We start from the raw sequence: 27,854 nt of genomic DNA, 5'->3' as shown, positions 1-27,854 counted from the left end.
GAGTCTTATGCTTGGGGGTAGAAGCTGTTGAGAAACCTCTTGGACCTTTTTATTTCACCTTTATTTAACCAGGTAGGCTAGTTGAGAACAAGTCCTCATTTGCAACTGCGACCTGGCCAAGATAGAGCAAAGCAGTGTAACACAGAAAACAACAGAGTTAAACATGGAGTAAACAATAAGCAAGCCAATAACACAATAAACAAATCAATGACACAGTAGAAAAAGGAAAGTCCATATACAGTGTGTGCAAAAGGCATGGAGGAGGTAGGCAATAAATAGGCCATAGGAGCGAATAGTTACAATTTAGCAGATTAACACTGGAGTGATAAATGAGCAGATGATGATGTGCAAGTATAGATACTGGTGTGCAAAATAGCAGAAAAGTAAATCAAATAAAAACAGTATCGAGATGAGGTAGATAGATTGGGTGGGCTATTTACAGATGGACTATGTACAGCTGCAGCGATCGGTTAGCTGCTCAGATAGTTCATGTTTAAAGTTGGTGAGGGAAATAAAAGTCTCCAACTTCAGCGATTGAGGTGTTGGCTTTGGGGATGATCAGTGAGATATACCTGCTGGGACGTGTGCTACGGGTGGGTGTTGTTATCATAACCAGTGAACTAAGATAAGGCGGAGCTTTACCTAGCATAGACTTATAGATGACCTGAAGCCAGTGGGTCTGGCGACGAATATGTAGCGAGGGACAGACAACTAGAGCATACAGGTCGCAGTGGTGGGTGGTATAAGGTGCTTTAGTAACAAAACGGATGGCACTGTGATAGACTGCATCCAGTTTGCTGAGTAGAGTGTTGGAAGCTATTTTGTAGATGACGTCGCCGAATTCGAGGATCGGTAGGATAGTCAGTTTTACTAGGGTAAGTTTGGCAGCGTGAGTGAAGGAGGTTTTTTTGCGAAATAGAAAGCCGATTCTAGATTAGATTTTTGATTGGAGATGTTTAATAGGAGTCTGAAAGGAGAGTTTACAGTCTAGCCAAGACACCTAGGTATTTATATTCTAGGTCGGAACTGTCCAGGGTGGTGATATTAGTCGGGCCGGCGGGTGCGGGCAGCGAACGGTTGAAAAGCATGTATTTGGTTTTACTAGCGTTTAAGAGCAGTTGGAGGCCACGGAGGGAGTGTTGTATGGCATTGAAGCTCGTTTGGAGGTTAGTTAGCACAGTGACCAAGGAAGGGCCAGAACTATATACAGAATGGTGTCGTCTGTGTAGAGGTGGAGCAGGGAATTGCCCGCAGCAAGAGCGACATCATTGATATATACAGAGAAAAGAGTCAGCTCGAGAATTGAACCCTGTGGTACCCCCATAAAAACTGCCAGAGGTCCGGACAACATGCCCTCCGATTTGACACACTGAACTCTGCGGCAGCTTTCCAATCTTTAGGGATCTCGGACGATACAAAAGAGAGGTTGAACAGGCTGGTAATAGGGGTTGCAACAATGGCGGCGGATAGTTTTAGAATGAGAGGGTCCAGATTGTCTAGCCCAGCTGATTTGTACAAGTCCAGGTTTTGCAGCTCTTTCAGAACATCTGCTGTATGGATTTGGGTGAAGGAGAAGCTGGGGAGGCTTGGGCGAGTAGCTGCGGGGGGGGGGGGGGCTGCTGGCCGGAGTTGGAGTAGCCAGGAGGAAGGCATGGCCAGCCGTTGAGAAATGCTTATTGAAATGTTCGATTATCATGGATTTATCAGTGGTGACCGTGTTACCTAGCCTCAGTGCAGTGGACAGCTGGGAGGAGGTGCTCTTGTTCTTCGTGGACTTTACAGTGTCCCAAAACGTTTTGTAGTTCGAGCTACAGGATGCGAATTTCTGCTTGAAAAAGTTAGCCTTTGCTTTCCTGACTGACTGTGTGTATTGGTTCCTGACTTCCTTGAAAAGTTGCATATCGTGGGGACTATTCAATGCTATTGCAGTCCGCAGTCTGCATGATGGTCCGCGGTCGTTTGACCGCGGACCTAGACTTGGCACTCCGGTACTGCTTGCCGTGCGGTAGCAGAGAGAACAGTCTATGACTAGCGTGGCTGGAGTCTGACAAGTTTTAGGGCCTTCCTCTGACACCGTCTGGTATAGAGGTCCTGGATGGCAGGAAGCTTGGCCTCGGTGATGTACTGGGCCGTACACACTACTCTCTGTACTGCCTTGCGGTCAGAGGCCGAGCAGTTGCCATACTAGGGAGTGATGCAACCTGTCAAGATGCTCTCGATGGTGCAGCTGTAAAACCTTTTGAGGATCTGAGGACCCATGCCAAATCTTTTCAGTCTCCTGAGGGGGAATAGGTTTCATCGTGCCCTCTTCATGAAGGTCTTAGTGTGCTTGGACCATGTTAGTTTGTTGGTGATGTGGACGCCAAGGAACTTGAAGCTCACAACCTGCTCCACTACAGCCCTGTCGATGAGAATGCGGGCGTACTCGGTCCTCCTTTTCCTGTAGTCCACAATCATCTTCTTTGTCTTGATCACGCTGAGGGAGAGGTTGTTGTCCTTGCACCACATGGTCAGGTCTCTGACCTCCTCCCTATAGGCTGTCTCATCGTTGTTGGTGATCAGGCCTACCACTGTTGTGTCATCAGCAAACTTAATGATGGTGTTGGAGTCGTGCCTGGCAGTGCAGTCATGAGTGAACAGGGAGTACAGAAAGGGACTGAGCACGCACCCCTGAGGGGCCCCCCGTGTTGAGGATCAGCGTGGCGGATGTGTTGTTACCTACCCTTACCGCCTGGGGGTGGCCCATCAGGAAGTCCAGGATCCAGTTGCAGAGGGAGTTATTTAGTCCCAGGGTCCTTAGCTTAGTGATGAGCTTTGAGGGCACTATGGTGTTGAACGCTGAGCTGTAGTCAATGAATAGCATTCTCACATAGGTGTTCCTGTTATTCAGGTGTGAAAGGGAAGTGAGGAGTGTAATAAAGATTGCATCATCTGTGGATCTGTTGGGGCGGTCTAGGGTTTCTGGGATAGTGGTGTTGATGTGAGCCATTACAAGCCTTTCAAAGTAGTTCATGGCTACAGATGTGAGTGCTACGGGTCGGTAGTCATTTAGCAGGTTACCTTAGTGTTCTTGGGCACAGGGACTATGGTGGTCTGCTTGGAACATGTTGGTATAACAGACTCGGACAGGGAGAGGTTGAAAATGTCAGTGAAGACACTTGCCAGTTGGTCAGCGCATGCTCGGAGTACACGTCCTGGTAATCCGTCTGGCCCTGCGGCCTTGTGAATGTTGACCTGTTTAAAGGTCTTACTCACATCGGCTGCGGAGAGCGGGATCACACAGTTGTCCGGAACAGCTGATGCTCTCATGCATGTTTCATCAAAGCACCTCAGAGATGTGGTGTTTAATGTCTGATCTGAGGGACTCTTCCACTCATTTAGCAGACACTCTTATCCAGAGTGACATACAGAAGCTATTAGGGTTAAGTGCCGATTTTTCACCTCGTCAGCTCGGGGATTCCAACCAGCGGCCTTTCAGTTACTGGCCCAGGTACTCTTAGCTACTAGGCTACCTGCCGCATACATAACCTATGCTATACCTCTCCATTGTGTATGTTTCAGTATGTATAGTATGATACAATGTATCTAAATGTACAGTGCATTCGGAAAGTATTCAGACCCCTTGACTTTTTCCGCATTTTGTTACGTTACAGCCTTATTCTGAAATGTATATATTTTTTTACATTTCCTCATCAATCCACACGCAATACCCCATGATGACAAAGCAACAGGTTTTTATACATTTTTGCAAATGTATTAAAAATAAAAACTGAAATATCACATTTACATAAGTATTCAGACCATTTACTCTTTTTCTTTGTTGAAGCACCTTTGGCAGTGATTACAGCATCGAGTCTTCTAGGGTATGGACACTACAAGCTTGGCACACCTGTATTTGGGGAGTTTCTCCCATTCTTCTCTGCAGATCCTCTCAAGCTCTGTCAGGTTGGATGGGGAGCGTTGCTGCACAGCTATTTTCAAGTCTCTCCAGAGATGTTCAAATCGGTTTCAAGTCCGGGATCTGGTTGGGCCACTCAAGGCCATTGAGACTTATCCTGAAGCCACTCCTGCGATGTCTTGGCTGTGTGCTTAGGGTCGTTGTCCTGTTGGAAGGTGAACCTTTGCTTCAGTCTGAGGTCCTGAGTGCTCTAGAGTAGGATCTCTCTCAAGGATCTCTCTGTACTTTTCTCAGTTCATATTTCCCTTGATTCTTACTAGTCTCCCAGTCCCTGCCACTGAAAAACATCCCCACGCATGATCGTTCTACCATCATGCTTCACCGTAGGGATGGTGCCAGGTTTCCGCCAGACATGACGCTTGGCAAACAAGGCAAAGAGTTCAATCTTGGTTTCAACAGACTAGAGAATCTTATTTCTCATGGTCTGAGAGTCCTTTAGGTGCCTTTTGGCAAACTCAAAGTGGGCTGTCATGTGCCTGTTACTGAGGAGTGGCTTCCATCTGGCCACTCTACCATAAAGGCCTGATTGGTGGAGTGCTGCAGAGATGGTTGTCCTATGGCTTCTCTGAAAGGGATGTGATGAAGGTTAACTTTACAAGCAGTAAACAAACACCCAGTGCAGAGAGAGAGCGAGACAGTGAGAAAGCAAGAGAGAATGAAAGCGAGAGATCGAGAAAGTGAAAGCGAGAGAGAGAGAGAGCAAGAGAGAGAGAGACACTACGGAAAAAGAAGGAACAGCACGTCAGAAATCAGCTCAATGTAATTGAAGAATCCATAGACTCTAACCACTTCTGGGAAAATTGGAAAACACTAAACAAACAACAACACGAAGAGTTATCTATCCAAAATAGAGATGTTTGGATAAATCACTTCTCCAATCGTTTTGGACATATAACAAAAAACAAATACATGATCAAATACAAATCTTAGAATCAACTATTAAAGACTACCAGAAGGGGCCTCACGAGTGGCACAGCGGTCTAAGGCACTCCTTCACCGTGCTTGAGGCATCACTAAACACCCAGGTTCGATCCCAGGATGTGTTACAGCCTACTTTGACTGGGAGACCCATGATCGTCCGGTTTAGGGGAGGGTTTGGCCGGCCGGGATTTCCATGTCCCATTGCGCTTTAGCGACTCCATGTGGCTGGCCAGGCACCTGCAAGATGACTTGGTCGCCAGCTGGACAGTGTTTCCTCCGACACATTGGTACAGCTGGCTTCCGAGTTAAGCGAGCAGTGTGTCAAGAAGCAGTGTGGCTAGGCAGGATCGTGTTTCGGAGGACGCATGGATCACAACCTTCGCCTCTCCCGTGACCATGGGGAGTTGCAGCGATGGGACAAGACTGTAACTACCAATTGCAGAGAAAAAGGGGTAAAAGTACAAACAAACAAAAAAGACTACCAGAACTCACTGGATTCTCCAATTACATTGAATGAACTACAGGACAATCCATAAAAGTGGAAACAAATTTGACCCCAATAACTACTGTGGGATATGTGTCAACAGCAACCTTGGGAAAATCCTCTGCATTAACAGCAGACTCATACATTTCCTCAGTTAAAACATTGTACTGAGCAAATGTCAAATTGGCTTTTTACCAAATTACCGTACAACAGACCATGCATTCACCATGCACACCCTAATTGACAAACAAACAAATCAAAACAAAGGCAAAGTCTTCTCATGCTTTGTTGATTTAAAAAAACTTTTGGCTCAATGTGGCATGATTTAGTGTACAGCGTAGAACACCAAATAATGCTTGCAGAGCAGATTTAGACCGTTACCTGCTAATTATGAAAATCCAGAAAAGAGCCATTAAATTATACAACCACCTAAAAGGAAGCGATTCTCAAACCTTCCATAACAAAGCCATCACCTACAAAGAGATTAACCTGGAGAAGTCCCCTAAGCAAGTTGGTGTTGGGGCTCTGTTTGCAAACACAAACAGACCCCACAGAGCCCCAGGACAGAAACACAATTAGACCCAACCAAAACATGAGAAAACAAGAAGATAATTATTTCCAAAGTGTCAAGTAATTAACAAAAAACAAGCCAACTAGAATGCTATTTGGCCCTAAACAGAGAGAACACAGTGGTAAAATACCTGACCACTGTGACTGACCCAAACTTAAGGAAAGCTTTGACTATGTACATACTCAGTGAGCATAGCCTTGCTATTGAGAAAGACAGCCGTAGACAGACATGGCTCTCAAGATAAAACAGGCTGTGTGCCCACTGCCCACAAAATGAGGTGGAAACTGAGCTGCACTTCCTAACCTGCCAAATGTAAGACCATATTAGGGACGCATATCTCCCTCAGATTACACAGACCCACAAAGAATTTGAAAAAATAAACCCAATTTTGATAAACTCCCATATCTATTGGGTGAAATACCACAGTGTGCCATCACCACAGCAAGATTTGTGACCTGTTGCCACAAGGGCAACCAGTGAAAAACAAAACACCATTGTAAATACAACCCATATTTATGTTTATTTATTTCCCTTATGTACTTTAACTATTTGCACATAATATGACATTTGAAATATCTTTATTCTTTTGGAACGTATGTGAGTGTAAAGTTACCTGTTCATTTTTTATTTATTTTCTATTTCACTTGCTTTGGTAATGTAAACATGTTTCCCATGCCAACAAAGCTCGTAAATTGAATTGAGAAAGAAAGAGAGAGTGAATACGAGAGAACGAGATAGCAAGAGGGAGAGTGAAAGCGAGAGAGAGAGAGAGAGAGAGAGAAAAGCTAGAGAAAGAGAGAGAGACAGAGAGTGGGGAAACCTGTTAGAAGTGGACCATAATTCTTCACAGAGGATCAGTCCGTGTGGGCAGGCAACTGCTGCGGTCTCTGGGATAGCACTGCTGGGAAATTCTTACTGAGGCCTAGGAGGATACTTATAGTGGAACACATGGTCGATGTGTGAGTCTCTGTCCATGTGCGTGTGTGTGTGCAAGCATGCGAGAAGAGACGAACAAGTCATTGCAAAAAGATGAGTGTAAGATAAAGAAGTGGAGGGAAGAGAGACAGAGACAGGCACTGAACTACAGACAAAGATAGAGAGAGCGAAAGACAGGTTCCCATAAAGACTGCAATTAGCAATTATGCAGTCATCAATTACAATTATCACAACTGGTGATTATGCAATTATCACTCTAAAGCATATTTTTTCCCCCTCAGCCTTACCGGCTTGCCACCTCCTGTGATTTGGGTGTTTGAGGACGGGGTGTGATGATGCAGGTGATTAGAATGTGTGAGGGCGGTGGGGGTGTTAGGTGTCTGTCTGTCTGTCTCTGTGTGTGTGTGTGTGTGTGTGTGTGTGTGTACACGTTTGTGTGTGCGCACATGTGTGTGTTGGTAAGATTATTGCTGCTGGTGGGTGAGAGAAGCAGTGTGTATATAAGGGACAGGGACTGTATGGTTGCCTCAATCCCAGAGGCCTCTAAATTACCTGTCATCTGCACATGATGCAAAGGTCAGCGCACAATCATGGCAGTTGGTCTTTTGTACTGATCTGTGTTGCTCACCGAGACCCAGCACAGCCCAGGAGCTGACAGTGTCACCACAGCCCAGGAGCAGACAGTGTCACCACAGCCCAGGAGCTGACAGTGTCACCACAGCCCCAGTCTGCCTTTATACCTATTAAAACAACACACTGGGAATTCCACCACAACATAATGCAGCAAGTCACAAGACCGTGGGGTGAGACAGGGATGGGTTGTCCCTCACCCATTCTCTGGGTGACGAGAGTGAGAGCTATAAGTAAATATGGCTACTGCTACAATGCTGGTGAAGCTACAACCACTGTCATCCGTGCTTGTTTTTCCTTGAGTGTTTAGAGAAGAAGAGAGAAGGGATGAACCGGTGTTGAGTGACAGATGAGTGGGTAGAGGAGAGGGACATCACACTGTCATACACACACACACACACACAAGTTGCTTAAAGGAGGGGGAGAACACAATCACACAGATATTTGCACACTCAGACAGTCACACAGACAGACGTGTGCACACACACACACACACACACACACACACACACACACACACACACACACACACACACACACACACACACACACACACACACACACACACACACACACACACACACACACACCTGTATTTGCAGGGCATTTATTCTGGATGACACCCCTCTCTGAGTGGTGGAATGGTGGCTGAGGATGAGGCTGAGTCCGTCTCCAGGTGCCCAGTGAGAGGAGCAGTCGGTGGCCTGACACACATCCAGTCCCCAAGTCAATTCCAATCAGCAGCTCCTGTCACTCCTCCTGCTACGCTCCTAGCACACAGACGCCGTCAGCGCCCTCCCTCAGCAGACTGGTGCCCTGCCATCCCCTTGGGAGAATAGAGCCAAGGCACCAAAGCTGACCAGACCAGACTCATCCATTCAACCTGACCACACTATTATCCTAACATCTAAGGTCATTTTGTGATGTTCTGCGGTCACAATGATCTTTGAGCCAATCAATATCATTAATCTAACTAATCAATAACAAACAAATCAATAATTTCAATCTAAACAATCAATACCAAACCAATAACTCTAACCAATCAATTGTAAAGAAATCAATCATCTTAATCAATACATTCAATCCAATCAAACAACAAGGGGAATAAATCAATAAAAGGGGATGGACACTACATTTGTGAAAAATAACTATAGTAGCTATAGTACAAAGACAGACACACACAGAGATTTAGACAGAGACAGAGAGACAGAGAGAGAGAGAGAAATGACGCGGGCAGAGCGGTGAGCAGATCTCCAGCAAGTCAAGGTAGAGTAGAGTAATCCTGATGGACATGGCATGGTGAGCTCCGTGTGAGACCGAACAGTGTGAGGCATTAAACTCAGATCAAAGCCCTATTTGGCTCTGCCATCCTGCAGGAGTCTAGTAGGCTCGGTCCCACCACCACCTCCATCACCACCACCTCCATCACCACCACCACGGAACAGACAGACAGAGCCAGCCAGCAGCTCCACCCACCCACACGACAAAACCCAACATAAACCTCTGCTTAACACCTCAAAGTCAGAAGAAAGTCAAGACAGAGATAGACGGAGTAAGACAAATAAAGGAAAATAAATCTTCTGTGAAAGTCTTTGTAGTTCAAAAGACAGGATCCTTTATTTTTGAGACATGAGATTCTAAATGTTTGAAGTGCTGAGTGACCTAAAAGGTTGGAAAACGTGTGTCTGCTGAAGAGGAGTCACGAATCTATAGTGACATGACAGGAGAGAGAGTAGGATGTACCGAGAACGGGGCGGCAGGGTAGCCTAGTGGTTAGAGCGTTGGACTACTAACCGAAAGTTTGCAAGTTCGAATCCCCGAGCTGACAAGATACAAATCTGTTGTTCTGCAACAAGGCAGTTAACCCACTAGGCCGTCATTGAAAATAAGAATTTGTTCTTAACTGACTAGCCTAGTTAAATAACAAGGTAAACAAATGGAGCTATAGGGAGATACAGTGGAGTGTATCATATGACATTTCGTTAGGACAGGGACATTGCAGCATTGCCAGAGAATACTGTGGGGAAGAAAAGAGTGGAGAGGTGTGATTCCTAGACGGCCCCATGGACAAAGCCACAGCAGAGGAGAAGGCATGGGTATGCCAGCTTGAGGCCAATAGTGGAGCTTGGCAGAGGGAGGCACAGCAGCATATCTCCCCCTTCGACATACGAAGACAATGTACCTCTCCACCTGGCCTACACCATGTCAAGGTGAGACAGTGTGGGCGAGAGAGAGTGTTCTTGATGGATAGCGTTCTCCAGCCACCTCTCCTTTCTCTCCCTCTCAGAAGGCTGGTGACTTTCCAGTGAAGAATGCATAATAGCCTAATTAATTACAGGTGTCAGCCTTTTTTTCACTACAGAGGAACATCATGCCAAACCTGCATCAAATGTATTGGGAGCGTAGATGTTATTACGGGGATAGTGAAATGCTTATGTTTCTAGCTCCAGCAGTGCAGTAATACCTGACAGTGCAGTACCTGAGGAACATCATCATACATACAAATCCTCAAAATTAAAAGGAATTAAGAAATATATAAACATTAGAATAAGCAATGTCAGTTTGGAATATAAATATACAGTGTACAAAACATTAAGAACACCTTCCTAATATCACACATCCTCAACTGGCAGCTTCATTAAATAGTACCCGCAAAATACCAGTCTCAACGTCAACAGTGAAGAGGCGACTCCGGGATGCTGGCCTTTTAGGCAGAGTTGCAAAGAAAAAGCAATATCTCAGACTGGCCAATAAAAATAAACAATTAAGATGGGCAAAAGAACACAGACACTGGACAGAGTAACTCTGCCTAGAAGGCCAGCATCCCGGAGTCGCCTATTCACTGTTGACGTTGAGACTGGTGTTTTGTGACTACTATTTAATGAAGCTACCAGTTGAGGACTTGTGAGACGTCTGTTTCTCAAACTAGACACTCTAATGTGCTTATCTTGCTCAGTTGTGCACCGGCAGCTCCCACTCCTCTTTCTATTCTGGTTAGAGCCCGTTTGCACTGTTCTGTGAAGGGAATAGTACACAGTGTTGTACGAGATCTTCAGTTTCTTGGCAATTTCTCACATGGAATAGCCTTCATTTCTCAGAACAAGAATAGAGCCAGTTTGCACTTGAGGGTAGTGCGTACGGCCCAGTACATCACTGGGGCTAAGCTGCCTGCAATCCAGGACCTCTACATCAGGCGGTGTCAGAGGAAGTCCCTAAAAATTGTCAAAGACCCCAGCCACCCCAGTTATAGACGGTTCTCTCTACTAACACATGGCAAGCGGTACCGGAGTGCCAAGTCTAGGACAAAAAGGCTTCTCAACAGTTTTTACCCCCAAGCCATAAGACTCCTGAACAGGTAATCAAATGGCTACCCAGACTATTTGCATTCTGTGCCCCCCCAACCCCTTTTTTTTTACGCTGCTGCTACTCTCCGTCTACTTGTACATACTACCTCAAAATCAGCCTGACGAACCGGAGTCTGTATGTAGCCTTACTACTTTTATAGCCTCGCTACTTTTATAGCCTGTCTTTTTACTGTTGTTTTATTTCTTTACTTACCTATTGTTCACCTAACACCTTTTTTGAACTATTGGTTAGAGACTGTAAGTAAGCATTTCACTGTAAGGTCTACCTACACCTGTTTTATTCGGCGCACATGACAAATAAACTTTGATTTGACTGATGAATTTCAGAAGAAAGATCTTTCTTTCTGGACATTTTGAGCCTGTAATCGAATCCACAAATGCTGATGCTCCAGATACTCAACAAGTCTAAAGTTTTATTGCTTCTTTAACTTCTTGGCGCACCCATCCGGTTAGCGGGATCTTTTTCGTCAGCATCCGCTAAATTGCAGAGCGCCAAATTCAAATTAAACGACTAAAAATATTTAATTTTCATTATATCACAAGTGCAATATAGCAAAACACAGCTTAGCTTGTTGTTAATCCACCTGGTGTGTCAGATTTCAAAAAAGCTTTACAGCGAAAGCTATCCAAGCGTTTATGTTAGGACATCTCTCTCAGCAGACAAAACATTACAAACAGCTAGCAGCAAAGTAGAATGGTCACGAAACTCAGAAAATCAATCAAATTAATCGCTTACCTTTAGTGATCTTCGGATGTTTGCACTCACGAGACTCCCAGTTACACAATACATGTTCCTTTTGTTCGATAAAGATTATTTTTATATCCAAAAACCTCCATTTGGTTGGCGCGTTTTGTTCAGAAATCCACAGGCTCGTGCAGGTCATGACGGGCAGATGAAAATTCCAAATAGTATCCATAAAGTTCGTAGAAACATGTCAAACGTTTTTTTATAATCAATCCTCAGGTGGTTTTTGCAATAAATTATCGATAATATGTCCATCGGACCGTAGCTTTTTCAATAGGAGAGAGATTGTGAAAATGTCTGCTCCAAGCTGTTGCGCATGCAAAACTCTGCTGGCACCCAGCCATCCACTGACGCGATGTGATGCTTGCTCATTTTTCAGAATAAAAGGCTGAAACTATGTCTAAAGACTGTTCACACCATGTGTAGGCCATAGGGAAAGGAATCTGGTTGTTATCCCTTTAAATGGAGGGAAGGCATGCAATGGAACAGGGAGCTTTCAAAATAAGAGGCACTTCCTGGTTGGTTTTTCCTCAGGTTTTCGCCTGCAATATCAGTTCTGTTATACTCACAGACAATATTTGGACCGTTTTGGAAACTTTAGAGTGTTTTCTATCCTAATCTGACAATTATATGCATATTCTAGCTTCTGGGCCTGAGAAATAGGCAGTTTCATTTGGGTACGTTTTTCATCCAAACATCAAAATACTGCCCCCTACACTCAACAGGTTAATCAGAACAGCAGTTTTCAGCTGTGCTAACATAATTGCAAAAGGGTTTTCTAATGATCAATTAGCCCTTTAAAATAATAAACTTGGATTAGCTAACACAATGTGCCATTGAAACACAGGAGTGACGGTTGCTGATAATGGGTACGCCTATGTAGATATTCCATAAAAAAATCTGCTGTTACCAGCTACAATAGTCATTTACAACATTAACAATGTCTACATTGTATTTCTGACAAATGTCCTTTAAAAAACAAGGACATTTCTAAGTGACCCCAAACTTTTGAACGGTAGTGTACATATGAAGTGGGTAAAACAGTATGTAAACATTATTAAAGTGACCAGTGTTCAATCTCTAAGGTGCAGGGTTGAATACTGGGTGGTCGCAGGCTAGTAACAGTGACTAAAGATCCGGGCAGGGTACAGGGCGGAGGCCGACTACTGGTGACTATTTAATAGTCTAATGGCCTGGAGATAAGCTGTTTATCAGTCTCTCAGTCCCAGCTTTGATGCACCTGTACTGTCTCCACCTTCTAGATGGTAGTGGAGTGAACAGGCTGTGGCTCGGGTGGCTGAGGTCCTTGATGATCTTCTTGGCCTTCCTGTGACACCGGGTGCTGTAGATGTCTTGAAGGGCAGACAGCGTGCCCCTGGTGACGAGTTGGGCAGATCGCACCACCCTCTGGAGAGCCCTGTGGTTGCGGACGGTGCAGTTGCCGTATCAGGCGGTGATACAGCCCGACCGGATGCTCAAAAGAGAGCATCTGATGAACGAGTGCTGAATGGGGGTTCAGAGGCACAGCTGACAGAGATGAAACCAAATGCTTGCTGCTTACAGTAAACAGTAAGGACAACGGAAAGCACAACTCTAAACAGTAAGGACACTGGAAAGCACAACTCTAAACAGCCATCATCTGATGCCAAGTGTCTGTAGACAGATTGGTGACATTGAATTCACGCCTTTTGTGTTCCAAAACCAATTGTAATAGTGACCAACTTGAAAGAAGAAAGGACGTCCACTATCAGCTGTCAGTAGTGATGTCCACTGGGGGAGATAGGTCTTAATTCAGCATGTGAACAAAATGACTACTTCCTATGAACATGGCTAGTTATGACAGCACCATCAGCAATGAAACAGTCCCTTCCCTTCCCCACTGGTTTGATATATAATTTGTCCTGTCAGATTTTTCTCTTTCACCTATTGTTTTTCGAGGATGCCGGAAAACAGGCAATTGCAGCACACAAACAAAACAAATAACCGGAAGGGTAGAGTAGAACAGTGAATGATAGGGCTGTAAGGAGAGGGAGACAACACAAACTCATCTCAGTCTCATCCCCAGCTAAACATACCAGGACACATATGTGTGTGTCAGAGGTCAAGGGGGTGGTGGTTGTTGAGAAGGTTGATAATCCCTCCACAGCGCCCCAGGCAGCAAGGGCTTATTGTAGAGTACACTGACTCTAATAGGAGCCGGAGCTGCAGTTGTATGCTGCTCTCTGCTCCCATTGTGAGAAGATTTTTACATAATTAATGACTGTTGTTTCCCAGGTAGTCGCCCGGCAAATTCACTCCAGACTCGGCTGCCACCGTCGCCGGTTTCACTGAGAATGAGCGACACTGGAACAGACAGGTTACATTACAGGCATAAACAAGGCAATTTTGTACAGTGTCTTAAGACATTAACGTGAGCTGTTCAGAGACATGATTCAAGTTACTTCAGAGAAATACTGGGAGAGAGAGAGAGAGAGCTTTTCTCTGTCTTGTAACCTACAGAGGATTTGAGGATGATGCTACTGAAGCCTGTGCTTGTGTGTATCAAATATGCTGTTAGTATAGACCTAGATCGAGTCTATTCAAGGAATCCAAATGTATGATCATTCATAGACTACTGAACATGAATGTTCATTTAAGAATGTGTGTTGGAGCCCATGTTCCTAGCAGACAGACAAATAGACAGGCAGACAAACAGGCAGGCAGACAAACAGGCAGGCAGACAGGCAGTATGGGCCAGCCAGGCCAACAGGCAAGTTACCACAGCTGGGAGCCAGTCCAGCTCTATATTGGTGCATGTTAAATTAAACATTACTGCTCTCGCTCCACTACTCATTATTCATTTGTAATAACCTTTAAGGCTTTTTGATGTCATACATATTTTACAGAGAGATATCACTCCCTTTCACAGTGAGCATGGAGCTCTGTGGGCCTGTCAATGACAGATCACTATTGGCTCCGTGAAGGTGTGCCATCATACACTATAATTAGAACCAGGTAAGGACAAATAGCAATATTCACAAGGTGTGTATGTGCATGTACCCTAAGGGTGTTTCTCAATACTATATATTGGAGAAAATTAGATGACAAAATATTACAACGTTAGAGTGACACTTTAAAAGAAAACGTTATATAGTGCACTGCTTTCAGAGGTGAGCCAAGATTCTCAAAAAAAAACTGGAGTAACTGTCATATCAGTACATAAAGCCTTTTAGCAGCTGACCTGAGGATCATTTAGAGGCTTGAGAGCCCAGTTTGTGGCAGTCCATTTCAGCAGCGTAAATCAGCAGTCTGGTGGTGGGGGGGCACAATAACACACACTCCCTCTCTCTCTCTGTGAGAGGGCTGGCCATGGCTCGCCCCTCCCTCCCGAACGGCCATGGCTCGCCCCTCCCTCCCGAACGGCCATGGCTCGCCCCTCCCTCCCGAACGGCCATGGCTCGCCCCTCCCTCCCGAACGGCCATGGCTCGCCCCTCCCTCCTAAATGGGACCTCCTGCGTGCCTAAAGCCCATGTGCCCCAGTGCCAAGACTGTTCTAAAAGCTGTAAAACAAAATGGGCTCTGCCAGGAGTTTGGTGTCATGACTGTAATGAGCAGATTATTTGTCTGATCTCTCATGTTACAGGTCAAAAGTGGTTCAGATCTGGGGTTAATGTTGGGCACATGGGATGAGAGCACATGGGATGAGTGTCACACTGAAAATAAGGAGAAATCAGCCCTTACTGAGGAATACTGAGCTACAGAGGATAGAAGGTTAATCATATTGTTCAAAATGAGTTTCTAATAAGCATGTGAGCATAATGAAAAATATACACTGTTTAGGCTACAGGAGATCCATCATGAATTCAATCTAATAAAGCAACCTTTCAGGAAGCTTTATATCAGAGTTTCCTGACTGAGCTCCTACTGGCTGTCATGGGTTACGTAAGCCTCCGTATGCTCAGAGTGTAGGACAACTCCACCCGGTGTATGAATAAAGCAACCAGACGCACGGCTGCAGCCACTGTGATTTGGGGAGGTTTTCACACGAGATGTCATAGTTCTGCAGCGCTAGCTAGCCCAACTGATATTTCAGGCTCTGCCTTATTAGAAAGAGAGGAAGCATCCTCCATGAGTGGAAAACCAGCCTTTACAAAAAAAGTTTAATTAGTGAAGACTGGTGGAAGAGAAATGCACATGTGCCTCCTGCCCACAGCCTCATGGGCGAAATGTAACGGTACTCTTCTAGAGATGGCTTCAGGAAGCAAACACCACACACACACAGAGTAAGTATGGTATCCATGGCCAGGCTTGATAGGCAGTGTCCGTGGAAATCACAGTCACACACTCCACCAGGCTGGGGTCTCCAGCCCCGTCCAACAGGGGCACCATCAGACAATGCCTGCAATTACACCCCAACCCTCCCGTCCCATTTTTCACAACAAACAAGGAAAATGATGAAAGAAAAGTGGAGAAGGAAAGGGCAGATTGAGAATACACATGTGTATGTGCCCACAAGGGAGTGTGTATGAGCATGTGTGTGTCTAAAGGGAGCCTTTATGTACTAAAGGGAGCCTGTAGAAGCCTGCTCCCAGATGCTGGCTAATTTAGTTGGGGAATAGCTGGCTGTCCTTCAGGTGAAGGGACAGAGATTGGTCTCAATATGAGATCATAAAAAATACATCACAGAATCTCACAGCACCTCCAGCCGTTCTTCATGGGTCTCGCTAGACAACACACACACACACACACACATCCATGTACGCACACAAATGACATTGACAAAGACAGAAGTGTGCATACAGCACACCAGTTCACGCCACACACTGAATCAGTTATTGTGCTTTAATGCAGCTCTGTGTCTCTGACAGAGTGGATAACCTAGGCCATCTGTAAAGAGTGATACATGGCCAAGCCCCCTGTACCAGTGTGTCCCTCCCTTTCCATCCAGATCCAGCTGACTCCCCCAGTCCTCCATCACTCTCCCAGTGTCAGTGGCAGGGCCCCGACATCAGCAGCTGTTCCCCTTGGCTGTCCCAGCAGCCCCTCTCCAGGCTGGGCCCATCAGGCTGAAGGAGCGGGAACTCACACTACTCCATGGAGACCCAATTAAAAGGGACGGAACTCGGCAATAGAAGCAGAATCACAGGGAGATGCAGAGTTGCGGCTTTAATTGAAGATGTGTTTTTACGCTCTTGCACTCTCTCTCACTCGCTCGTCTTCAGGCCACCATTGCCACTTTACTTCTCTCTGATGAAACCGAGGGATGAAGGGAAGAGACACACAGGGGAGCTACAGTGGGGAGTTGAACACACACATATCTGTTTGTGGGAAAGGCAAAGAGCTCTGTGGTACCCGGGTTTGGGAGATGCAATCGTAAAAAGTAGCATCAGAATAGTGCAAATGGATCTGTAAGAATCACATTAGACAGCATGTAGAAGGAAAAAAACCTTTTAATTAAAACTATACATGGGTTGCTTTTCTCTTAATGCACATTTGTCTACCTCTGCAGTAGAGTTCCTTCCATGTTAATTAGTACTGTAGTTAATCCGAAATTGAAGAGACCCAAACTGTCAGGTCACATTGTAAACAATAGGACCCAACGGTAGTCTGTGGGACATTTTGAGCTGCTCTCTCTCCTAGCTAAATGTTCCCTAGGTACTAATTGGCCTAATTTACGCAGGTCTTTCTTCGAATTGCCAGTTTCTTTATAGTTTTATATATTAGCCCTGACAAGTGTCAGCAGAACTCCACATTTGCTTTACAGGGAAAGCAAAAATGAAAATAAATGACTTAACCCCTTGAATTATATTGATTAAGTAAAGACGGTAGCATTGTGAAGTCTACAGTACCTTCATGGGATATTAAACATCATTTGAAAGGAGAATAAAAGTTCAAGCACTTAGCCAGCCGCAAAGTGAGCCCAACTTCTCTCCTTTACATTATTTAAGATATGCTCCATCATTTTATCAATCTATCGATCTCCCACCAGAAAGATGAAAATGGAAAAATAATGAGACCGATGAATGCTGTGTAAAGAACATCAATGTGTGAAATGTAATTATCTGTGCTGAAAAAGTGTTGGCTGTTTTCTAAAACAAGCAGTTAATATTTTTCCCTCTCTGCATATTTTAATTACCAGATCAATCAAACTACATACAGCGGTGCTTTCACAAGAAAGTCTAAATGAAAAACAATAGATTTACTTTAAAGTCTTGGCTTCTTTTGAAGTCTAAATTAAAATTTCAGGTACCTTTAGGAGTGCCTTCTTCAGAAAAGTTGTGATATTTAATTAGTGTGTTTAGATTCTGCTGAAATTAAACTTCACAGCCCAACATAATGTGAAATGAAAACTACAGGATACAGACTTCTGCAGGGGAACAGACAAACAGAATTAAAATCTCTTCAACACTACATGGGAGGACCTCGTCTTCTGACAGCAGCCCATGTTCTGTATGTGACTACACTGCAACTGGTTTGATCTCTAGCTGTGTATCTGTGGTAGCTGTAAGAAGATTTGCTCTCCGTCTCTGACTGCATCTGCGTCTGTGACTGACTGGGTCTTGGACTCAGTGGCTGTGTAGCACTGACTTTGGTCCTGAAATCACAGCATCACGTCGCGGAATTGGCGGAGCAGCTCCCCTGTTCTGCCTTTTCTTCCTCACATGGGGTTTTCCTGGTTGTACAAGTGCTGACGTTTATTTCTCCTGGCATGTCCTCGCCGGAACAGAGCCACCGATTTCACACATTTTTATTGGCTAATTCGACTGTGCACTTGCCAGCAGCGGAGAGGGAGCCAGCTAGGAGTCAGAACATCCCAAGAACACAACTGCTTTACTCTGCTTTGCTCTCAGACTGGGATCCCTTGGGGAGCCTAATGCCTGTCTCATAACAAGTCAGTTGACCATTTCAGGCTGGAGCTGGGGCTGGAGTTAGGTGTCTCAGAGACTGCCTGTTAGATGAGAGGAGAGAGTTACTGTGGTTCTTTCAAAGATTGCCTGTTTATCAAGGGGTGAGTAAAGGAGTCTGAGGAGTGGCTGTTAAGGTGGTGGGAGGTTTACAGAGAGTGGATGTATGGGTAGTCGGATGCCCAATAACAGCAGCACATCACCGTCGTCAAACATGGCTAACATTTGCACAGCAGCATTACTCAGATATGAAGTCTCTTGGCTCAGAGGTTAGTGCTGTCAGGACTGTGGAAATGAATCCTAGCACCGCAGAGCACAATGTGCTAAAACTCATCAATTCCACATGGCTAGAGAGGCAAGTGCCTATTTATAACATCACGCCTCTCTCTCTTTACCTGGTGTGCATCCCTATATCTAAACACGCTCCCATAATGATGAATGTCTCCAACTGGGATGTGCAGACAGGGCATCAGTCAGTACAGGAAAACAAACACACCGAAACACAACCACATCCCAACGCGTCCTCACACACAACCCTGAGACGTGTAATGAGACTAACGCTGGGAGTCTGATGGAGGATGAGGGATTCCAGCCCAAACACAACCCAGTCAAAACATCAGTCAAGAAGGATGAGACAAGTCTGGAACAGTCATGTAGCTTTGTGTATTCACTCTGGGTTTAATCTTCTGTGACATGTCCCGACTCCCTTGTCTCTGTGTATGGACTTCAAATTAGCAGAGCAGCAGCACTAATTGTGACCAGTGTCAAAGGCAGCAGCAGAGAGAGAAGACTGTTCCGCAGGACAGACTGCATGGATGAACTGGGCTGAGGGACATTATGTTATTATGTCTAACCCAAGAACCTCTGGTAAATAAATGTGATTTGACTGAATAACGTGTTCTTTTACTCTACCAGCTACTGTAATGTAGCTATACTAATGGTGTTAATAAAAAAGCAAAGAGACAAAACAAATACAGTACAGTATGTCCTTAATGGGAGCACTATTGCTGCCTCAGGTGGGGGGCCTTAAATGTGAGCTCCTATTGGTGCAGAGAACCCCACACTCTCCCCAATGTAGATGACACAAGTGATAAACCAGGAGACAGGGAGAGAGAGAAAGAAAGAGAGGGGGAGAGAGATAGCAAGAGGGAGAGGGGGAGAGAGAGAGTGTCACTGGTTTACATGGCCCCTGCAGTCCATTATATTCCCAACAATAGGTTGGAGGTGTGGTGTGTGCTGTTCATACCTAATGGCCTGGAGTTCCTGTATGGGCCTAGGCTGACTGGCTCAATGAGCCTGAGACAGACAGCAGACAGAGACAGCATTAGAACCACCTCAGCAGCTCAGCACACAGGCATGACAATAGACATGGTTGAGAGGGATAGATCCAGCAACACAGAGTTGGAGTGAGTCAGATCCAGAGATATCTCGTATCTCACAGCTACATCTTAATGCAGATGTTCTGGAGATATGTGAATGTGAAATTTTAGTGAGGGGAGTTTCTAGGTATCAAATTGTGCTGTACTGTACTTAGTGACAGCTTCGACACTGTTCCAAACCTCACCTTTAGAGACAACTGCATTGAGATGAGGACTCTACGAACCAATCCAAACCCACCGACCCATGATACCCATCTGATCAGCCTATATGCACCTAATAACCAACCAATTTAGTCCATAATGAAGATCTGTCTTCATTGAGTCGTTAAAGCGGGAGCATCACCACTGTATTTCACAAACGGCACAGTCCCTGATCTATGAAAGTGCCATAGGGCCCCACTGACAATTAGACAAGGAAAAGCTTTATGACCGTTAGACTCACCGCCGCGGCGCTCTTGCCACCGGCAGGACAGCCAGGAGCTTTTTTGTGTAGAAAAGTAATTATGAAGCCTCTCGTAATGACAAGGAGGAAACCAGTGTCATAACACACACCACCTTTTATCACAGTGCCATAATGAACCATCATTCTTTACTCTTTGATTCATTCCACTATTCATAACATATTTAGACCTTCAAGACAAATTATAATTTCCTTCAGGAATTAATCAAAAACAGGAAGGACTGGTGTCCTCTCGATGGATGATCAAAGACTGTGTGTCTACCTAGCTAGCGGCAATGCTGCCCGCTCTGCTCTGTATGGGTTCAGGCTCTGGGCTCAGGGTTCATGGGCAGGTCTGCAACAGGGGACTGATAGACTGGTGTCTCTGCAGGACATTAGTTTCATATCAGCTGATACATTCAGTACTTCCGAAGTCTACCGTGATTGGAAAGCATTGAAATGTACATACATAGCATGATTATTAATGGAGCTTGATTTAAAACCACATCTACACTGAACAAAAATATAAACTTAACATGTAGTGTTGGTCCCACATTTTGTGAGCCGAAAATAAAAGATCCCCACATTTTTCCAACCGCACAAAAAGCTTATTTCTGTAAAATGTTGTGCACAAATTTGTTTACATCCCTGTTAGTGAGCATTTCTCCTTTGCCAAGATAATCCATCCACCTAACATGTGTGGCTTATCAAGAAGCTGACAGTAGGAATGCTGACTGCAGGCATGTCCACCAGACCTGTTGCCAGAGAATTGAATGTTCATTGCTCTACCATAAGTCGCCTCCAACGCCGTTTTAGAGAATTTGGCAGTACATCCAACCGGCCTCATAACCGCAGACTACGAGTAACCAAGCCAGCCCAGGACCTCCACATCCGGCTTCTTCACCTGCGGGATCGTCTGAGACCAGCCACCCGGACAGCTGATGAAACTGTGGGTTTGCACAACCAAATCATTTCTGCACAGAAACCATCTCAGGGAAGCTCATCTGCATACTCGTCGTCCTCATCAGGGTCTTGACCTGACTGCAGTTCGGCCTCGTAACCGACTTTAGTGGGAAAATGTGCACAGAGATACCACGACGAGATCCTGATGCCCATTGTCGTGCCATTCATCTGCCGTCATCACCTCATGTTTCAGCATGATAATGCACGGCCCCATGTCGCAAGGACCTGTACACAATTCCTGGAAGCTGAACATGTCCCAGTTCTTCCATGGCCTGCATACTCAGACATGTCACCCATCGAGCATGTTTGGGATGCTCTGGATCGACGTGTCCGACAGCGTGTTCCAGTTCCCGCCAATATCCAGAAACTTCGCACAGTCATTAAAGAGGAGTGGGACAACATTCCACAGGCCACAATCAACAGCCTCATCAATTCTATTTGTAGGAGATGTGTCATGCTGCATGAGGCAAAATGGTGGGCACACCATTTGCACACTGATTTTCTTACTGTGGAATGCAGGGTTTGGTCTTCGCCAGGCATACATGGGACCCATGTCATCCAAAAAGTTATACTTTTGAATCATCTGTCCATATAACATTCTTCCAAGAGTCTTGATGTGCTTCCAGGTGCTGGGCAAACTTGAGTCAACTTTTTGGATGACATGGGTCGCAAACACTGCATTCCACAGTAAGAACCTCATACCAACGGTCAAGCATTGTGATAACATTAGTAGTGTGATGGTTTGAGGATGCTTTGCTGCCTCAGGACCTGGACGACATGCCTTAATAGAAGGATTCATGAATTCTTCTCTGTATCAGATAGCCTGCCCTTCTCCGGTAGAATTATCTGTCTGTGAGCTGACAGCTGGGTCATGCAGCAAGACAATAATCCAAAACACACAATCAAGTCTACATGGCTAAAAATCAAAATGGCTACAAAGCAACAAGTTTTGGAATGGTCTCGTCAAAGTCCAGACCTAATAATCCCAATTGAGATGTTGTGGCAGGACTTAAAACAGGCAGTTCATGCTTGAAAACCCATTAATGTTGCTGAGTTAAAGCAGTTCTGCATGCAAGCGTGGGCCAAAATTCCTCCACAGCGATGTGAAACTGTTCAACAACTACAGGAAGCATTTGGTTGCAGTCATTGCAAAAACAGAGAAAATCAGAAAAGGGGCAAAAACGTTTTTCCGGCACTGTATCTGCTATTGACTTAAAGAGATGTATGATTATCTCCTTTCTGTACATTTAATTTACTACTAGAGTATGAATAACATCACCACAACCTCAGGGAAAGAGATGGCACAGATAGAATCAAAGACAGGTGTCCACCATCCAACCCCAACCCCCAGTCAGCAGTGTGTTAAAAGCTGTTTGATGGTTTGGATGTCTAGTCAGCTCCATTGTACCTTTCTGGCTGATAATGAGGGCCAATAATGATTCCCGAGCTCGAGGGGTTAATGGCATGTAACCGGCAGAGCCGCTAATTACACGTTACAAACTATTTATCAGATTCTCCATCTGCGCAACTCAAGCACCACAACTCTCATTGTGCACGCTAAATTACTCCTCGGATTATCATTGTAAAGCAAGTTTCCGTAATTAGGAGCCCGGGCTGCTGTTTTCTTTTTCTGAGTAGGCTGCTGAACGACATCAAGAGAAGAGGGGGAAAATTAGATGACTGGTTCATTTTGGCCTGACATCCCAATACAGAGCCAGTATCTACAATATCTGGCATCTATAGTATCTAGCTGTATGAAGATTAATCTAGCCACACAGGAATCCACAGCCAACAGATTCCAGAATTCCGTCACAGTTTTTTGTTGAGAATATGAGACCTCAGGGGGATTTACACTCTAGAATGAGAGAGAGGTATAAATTGCCTCTTGGATCCTTGGTGAGGTCTACAATACCGTATAGTCAGATTGCAACGGAAGGTTGTGTGAAAGTTGTGTGAACAGTGGAAGGTTGTGTGAAAGTTGTGCGAACAGTGGAAGGTTGTGTGAAAGTTGTGTGAACAGTGGAAGGTTGTGTGAAAGTTGTGTGAACAGCGTGTGGAGCAGAGAGGCTCAGTCTCAGTCTAAGTCCAAAAGGCCTCTCTCTCCTGCCATCGGTTATTTGAGAAATAACTGTCATATCCCCCAGCCCCAAAGGTGTGCCGGAGACCATGGAGACACCACATCTCATCTGTCTCTGCAGTACATTTTATTAAAATTACCTTCATTATAAGACAGTGTTCATTATAAAACCAAAAACGCTGGTCTCCCAGGGCCCAGTGGATTAATAAGGACAGCGGTGTATTTTAAGCTGTAAACTCCTCACTGTCCTTAATCTCCTTCCCACTTCACAAGGCCAAATTAACACCTCTCCCCAGCTCTGACGGGACCTCATTAGCAAACTTCCAGGGAAGGAAAGAGAAGAGGAATGAAAAAGAAGGAGAAGAAGGAGGGACGCGACCAATGACAGCCACCAGCTCTGGGATTAACCCTTTGTGGTACTTCAGCGCTGTAGAAACTAGGTCGTTGTCGACGTGTTTCTAATCAGTCGCCTGGTTAGCGATAATTAGAAGCCAGGATCGGACGAGGGAAGAGAGAAAAAGTGGGAGGGGTACATTGAAATGAAACAGAAAAGAAAGAGAACCTGTCATCTCGCAAACACTTCAAAGGCAGAGACTTCTCTTTTAAAAGTGGCATGATGAGGATCCAAATACCAAGAGGGATTCCTCCGAGCCTCAGTGTGTGTTTGTCTGTGTGCCTCTTATAGACACACACACACACACACACTCTTCTGGCTCAAACTCCACCTTTACGGTACAGCTGTAGGGGAGTTTTAGTGTATCCCAAAACACACAGCCAAACAAGCTCCTGCAACTACACCTCCTCCTTACTGTATTTCACCCCTGAAGCAGCAGGTATAACTCCCACAGCTTTACTCTAAGGCCTGGCTGACTACTGTGGGTAAAGTTCACAAGCCTCCGCAAGCTGTTTGACATTAAGCAGGAAGGTCAAAATGTACCAGAAAACACAAGGGGTTTCATTCATTTATGATTATGCATAGTGAGATTGATTGTACGTACATTAGTATATTTTACTTTTCAAATCTGTGTTCTATACATATGGAAGTTTGATAAGAGAGATCCAAAGTAACAGTGAAGACCTTTGCATCCTTCAAGACCGATACCTCTGGAGAAAACTTTAATATTATATTTAATTATCAGTCATTTACTTTATTTACTTTCTAAACATCTATATTCCCTGTTGTCAAACATCAATAGTGCTCAAATTAATCCCCTAGGTTAATGTTTGCAGTGGTAGAAAAAGTACTCAACTGTCTTACTTGAGTAAAAGTAAAGATAGCTTAATAGAAAAGGACTCAAGTAAAAGTCACCCAATAAAATCCTACTTGAGTAAGTCTAAAATGATCTGGTTTAGAATATACTTAAGTATCAAAAGTAAATGTAATTGCTAAAATATACTTAAGTATCAAAAGTAAATGTAATTGCTAAAATATACTTAAGTATTAAAAGTAAAATCATTTCAAATTCCTTATATTAAGCAAATCAGACAGCACCGTTTTCTTGTTTTTTTTTATTTACCGATAGCGAGGGGCACTCCAACACTCACATTGTTTAGTGAGTCCGCCAGATCAGAGGCAGTAGGGATGACCAGAGATGTTCTCTTGACAAGTGTGTGAATTTTGGGTGTCAGGGAAAATGTATGGAGTAAAAAGTACATAATTTTCTTTAGGAATGTAGTGAAGTAAAAGTAACTTGTCAAAAATATAAATAGTAAAGTACAGATACCCCAAAAAAGTACTTTCGTAATACTTTCAAATATTTTTACTGCATGTTTGCACAACAAAGATATGGCAGGGCCCTTTTGATATTTTTGTGTCTGTGCCTTTGAGGTCACAGCCATTCAATTGGCCTTGACATCAACCTTACATAGCAGCAGCATTGAATACAATAACTGCTGCTTTGGCCTAGCTATTTACAAAACTTTTTTTTAAACAAGTAGACTACGATAATAAATGAGAACCAAACAATCCATGGAGTTATCATATTTAGTGATCCAGCTTTCAGGTTACCTTTCAAAATGGTGAGTTGATGAGAGAGAGGGAGACTGGAAACATTATTTGCAGTATCATTTCAATATGCCTCTACTTTGTGTACCATAACGCAGCTCACAAATGTGATTTATGACCTTGGTTTAATGGCTAGAGCAGAGCCTGGTTAGGTATCAGATGACTTTTTCAATATGGCAGCGTCAGAGAGGGCACTAAGAATGCACAATCCCAACAGGAAATGAGGGCTTGTCTCAGCCAAGATAATATGAGCAATCAGATACAGTATCTGATCATCTAATGGCACCTACTCCACTTTGACAGAAAAGGCATCAGTCAATAAGCATAACATGAAAACTGGATCCTCCTTACACTTGGCCATGAATGTCTTTCCCTGCTACCCTATCATCCATCCTTACAATGCTTTGTGTCAGAATGTAATTGGTAAAGTGTCTGTAAATCATGTCAAAGCCCCACTGGCAAAACATAGGCAAGGAGATGTCAACTCACCTGGGCTTGGAAACTCTTGAGGACAGGAGCCACCATCTCCCGCACTTCCTGAATACAGATAAACAGAACCAAGGTTTACCATTTTTGAGACAGTAGAAGCTCCATCTAACTAGGGACCAATTGCCCTGTTGAGAACAGGGGAAGACTTCTACTGCACCTTGTATTAGAATCTGTCTCAATAGTATTGAATATACTAACTTGTTATGGACAACTTTAAGATGAGGAAGACTGTCAAATGCTGTTTGATCCCAGATGTATTTTTCTTTAGCCAAATTTCAGCAGAAGCAACGTCCCTGGTTTGGATTGATTTGCGAGGGAGGGAGGTGGAGGAGGAAGGGGGGGTTAAAAGTGGGGGGTGTAAGTGGGGATTTCCTGCTTGTATTAGCTCAGACTCCAGCTTCGCCCTTCCTCCTGGCTTTCAGTGAGCCCCAAGGTAGAGGGATTGCCTGTGTGGACAACCTGATCCTGCCATCTGCACCTGTATTATACTGACAAGATTACAGCATACTCTCCACACTCTCAACCAGGGATAGGGGCTCGGCAGTCTGACTCTGGGAGATCCTAGGAACCCTGGCTGTGACCCTAGTGGTACTGCAGATACACTGGCCTTAAACCACATATTTTTATTTAAATGTTAACATACCTGGAGAAGGGGGGTTGGGGTAATAAGACTGACTTGTCCCAAGCATTGTGCGCAAATGATATGCACTAAAGCGGATTATAAAATTAACTAAATAATTCCAGGCACAAAGGTAAGCGGGGCTCAAACACTGAGCAAGTCAGTCTGCCTAGTGGAGCAGAGACGAACAGAATGACACACAGAACTCATAGCAGGGTAGGGAGGAGGCAAGGGGTAGGAGGTAGGGAGGAGGCAAGGGGTAGGAGGTAGGGAGGAGGCAAGGGGCATGAGGTAGGGAGGAGGCAGGGGGTATGAGGTAGGGAGGAGGCAGGGGGTAGGAGATAGGGAGGAGGCAGGGGGTAGGAGGTAGGGAGGAGGCAGGGGGTAGGCAGGGGTTATGAGGTAGGGAGGAGGCAGGGGGTAGGAGGTAGGGAGGAGGCAAGGGGTAGGAGGTAGGGAGGAGGCAGGGGGCAGGGGGTATGAGGTAGGGAGGAGGCAGGGGGTATGAGGTAGGGAGGAAGCAGGGGGCAGGGGGTAGGAGGTAGGGAGGAGGCAGGGGGTAGGAGGTAGGGAGGAGGCAGGGGGTAGGAGGTAGGGAGGAGGCAGGGGGTAGGAGGTAGGGAGGAGGCAGGGGGCAGGGGGTAGGAGGTAGGGAGGAGGCAAGGGGTAGGAGGTAGGGAGGAGGCAAGGGGTAGGAGGTAGGGAGGAGGCAGGGGGCAGGGGGTATGAGGTAGGGAGGAGGCAGGGGGCAGGGGGTATGAGGTAGGGAGGAGGCAGGGGGTATGAAGTAGGGAGGAGGCAGGGGGTAGGAGGTAGGGAGGAGGCAGGGGGTAGGAGGTAGGGAGGAGGCAGGGGGTAGGAGGTGGGAGGAGGCAGGAGGTAGCGGGTAGGGAGGAGGCAGGGTGTAGTGGGTAGGGAGGAGGCAGGGGGTAGGAGGTGCGAGAAGGCAGGGTGTAGTGGGTAGGGAGGTGGCAGAGGGTAGGAGGTAGGGAGGAGGCAGGGGGTAGGAGGCAGGGTGTAGGAGGTAGGGAGGAGGCAGGGTGTAGGAGGTAGGGAGGAGGCAGGGTGTAGGAGGTAGGGAGGAGGCAGGGTGTAGGAGGTAGGGAGGAGGCAGGGTGTAGGAGGTAGGGAGGAGGCAGGGTGTAGGAGGTAGGGAGGAGGCAGGGGGTAGGAGGTAGGGAGGAGGCAGGGTGTAGGAGGTAGGGAGGAGGCAGGGTGTAGTGGGTAGGGAGGAGGCAGGGTGTAGGGAGGAGGCAGGGGGTAGGAGGTAGGGAGGAGGCAGGGTGTAGGAGGTAGGGAGGAGGCAGGGTGTAGTGGGTAGGGAGGAGGCAGGGTGTAGGGAGGAGGCAGGGGGTAGGAGGTAGGGAGGAGGCAGGGTGTAGTGGGTA

At 45.5% G+C, this 27,854-nt stretch overlaps 1 protein-coding gene across 1 annotated transcript in view; it reads right to left on the bottom strand.

The window, feature by feature from the left end:
• LOC139410813 (homeobox protein cut-like 2) overlaps positions 1–27,854 on the bottom strand; it is a 117,965-nt gene that overhangs the window by 41,238 nt on the left and 48,873 nt on the right. Inside the window, exon 3 of the mRNA XM_071156342.1 lies at positions 25,848–25,895. Within this exon, the coding sequence (XP_071012443.1) occupies positions 25,848–25,895 (48 nt within the window). The remainder of the gene's footprint in view (positions 1–25,847; positions 25,896–27,854) is intronic.

This window comes from Oncorhynchus clarkii, chromosome 6, assembly GCF_045791955.1.
Source record: "Oncorhynchus clarkii lewisi isolate Uvic-CL-2024 chromosome 6, UVic_Ocla_1.0, whole genome shotgun sequence".
Classification (NCBI taxonomy): domain Eukaryota; kingdom Metazoa; phylum Chordata; class Actinopteri; order Salmoniformes; family Salmonidae; genus Oncorhynchus; species Oncorhynchus clarkii.
The sequence above is the reverse complement of the archived record's forward strand: the minus strand, read 5'-3'. Positions and strand labels throughout refer to the sequence as shown.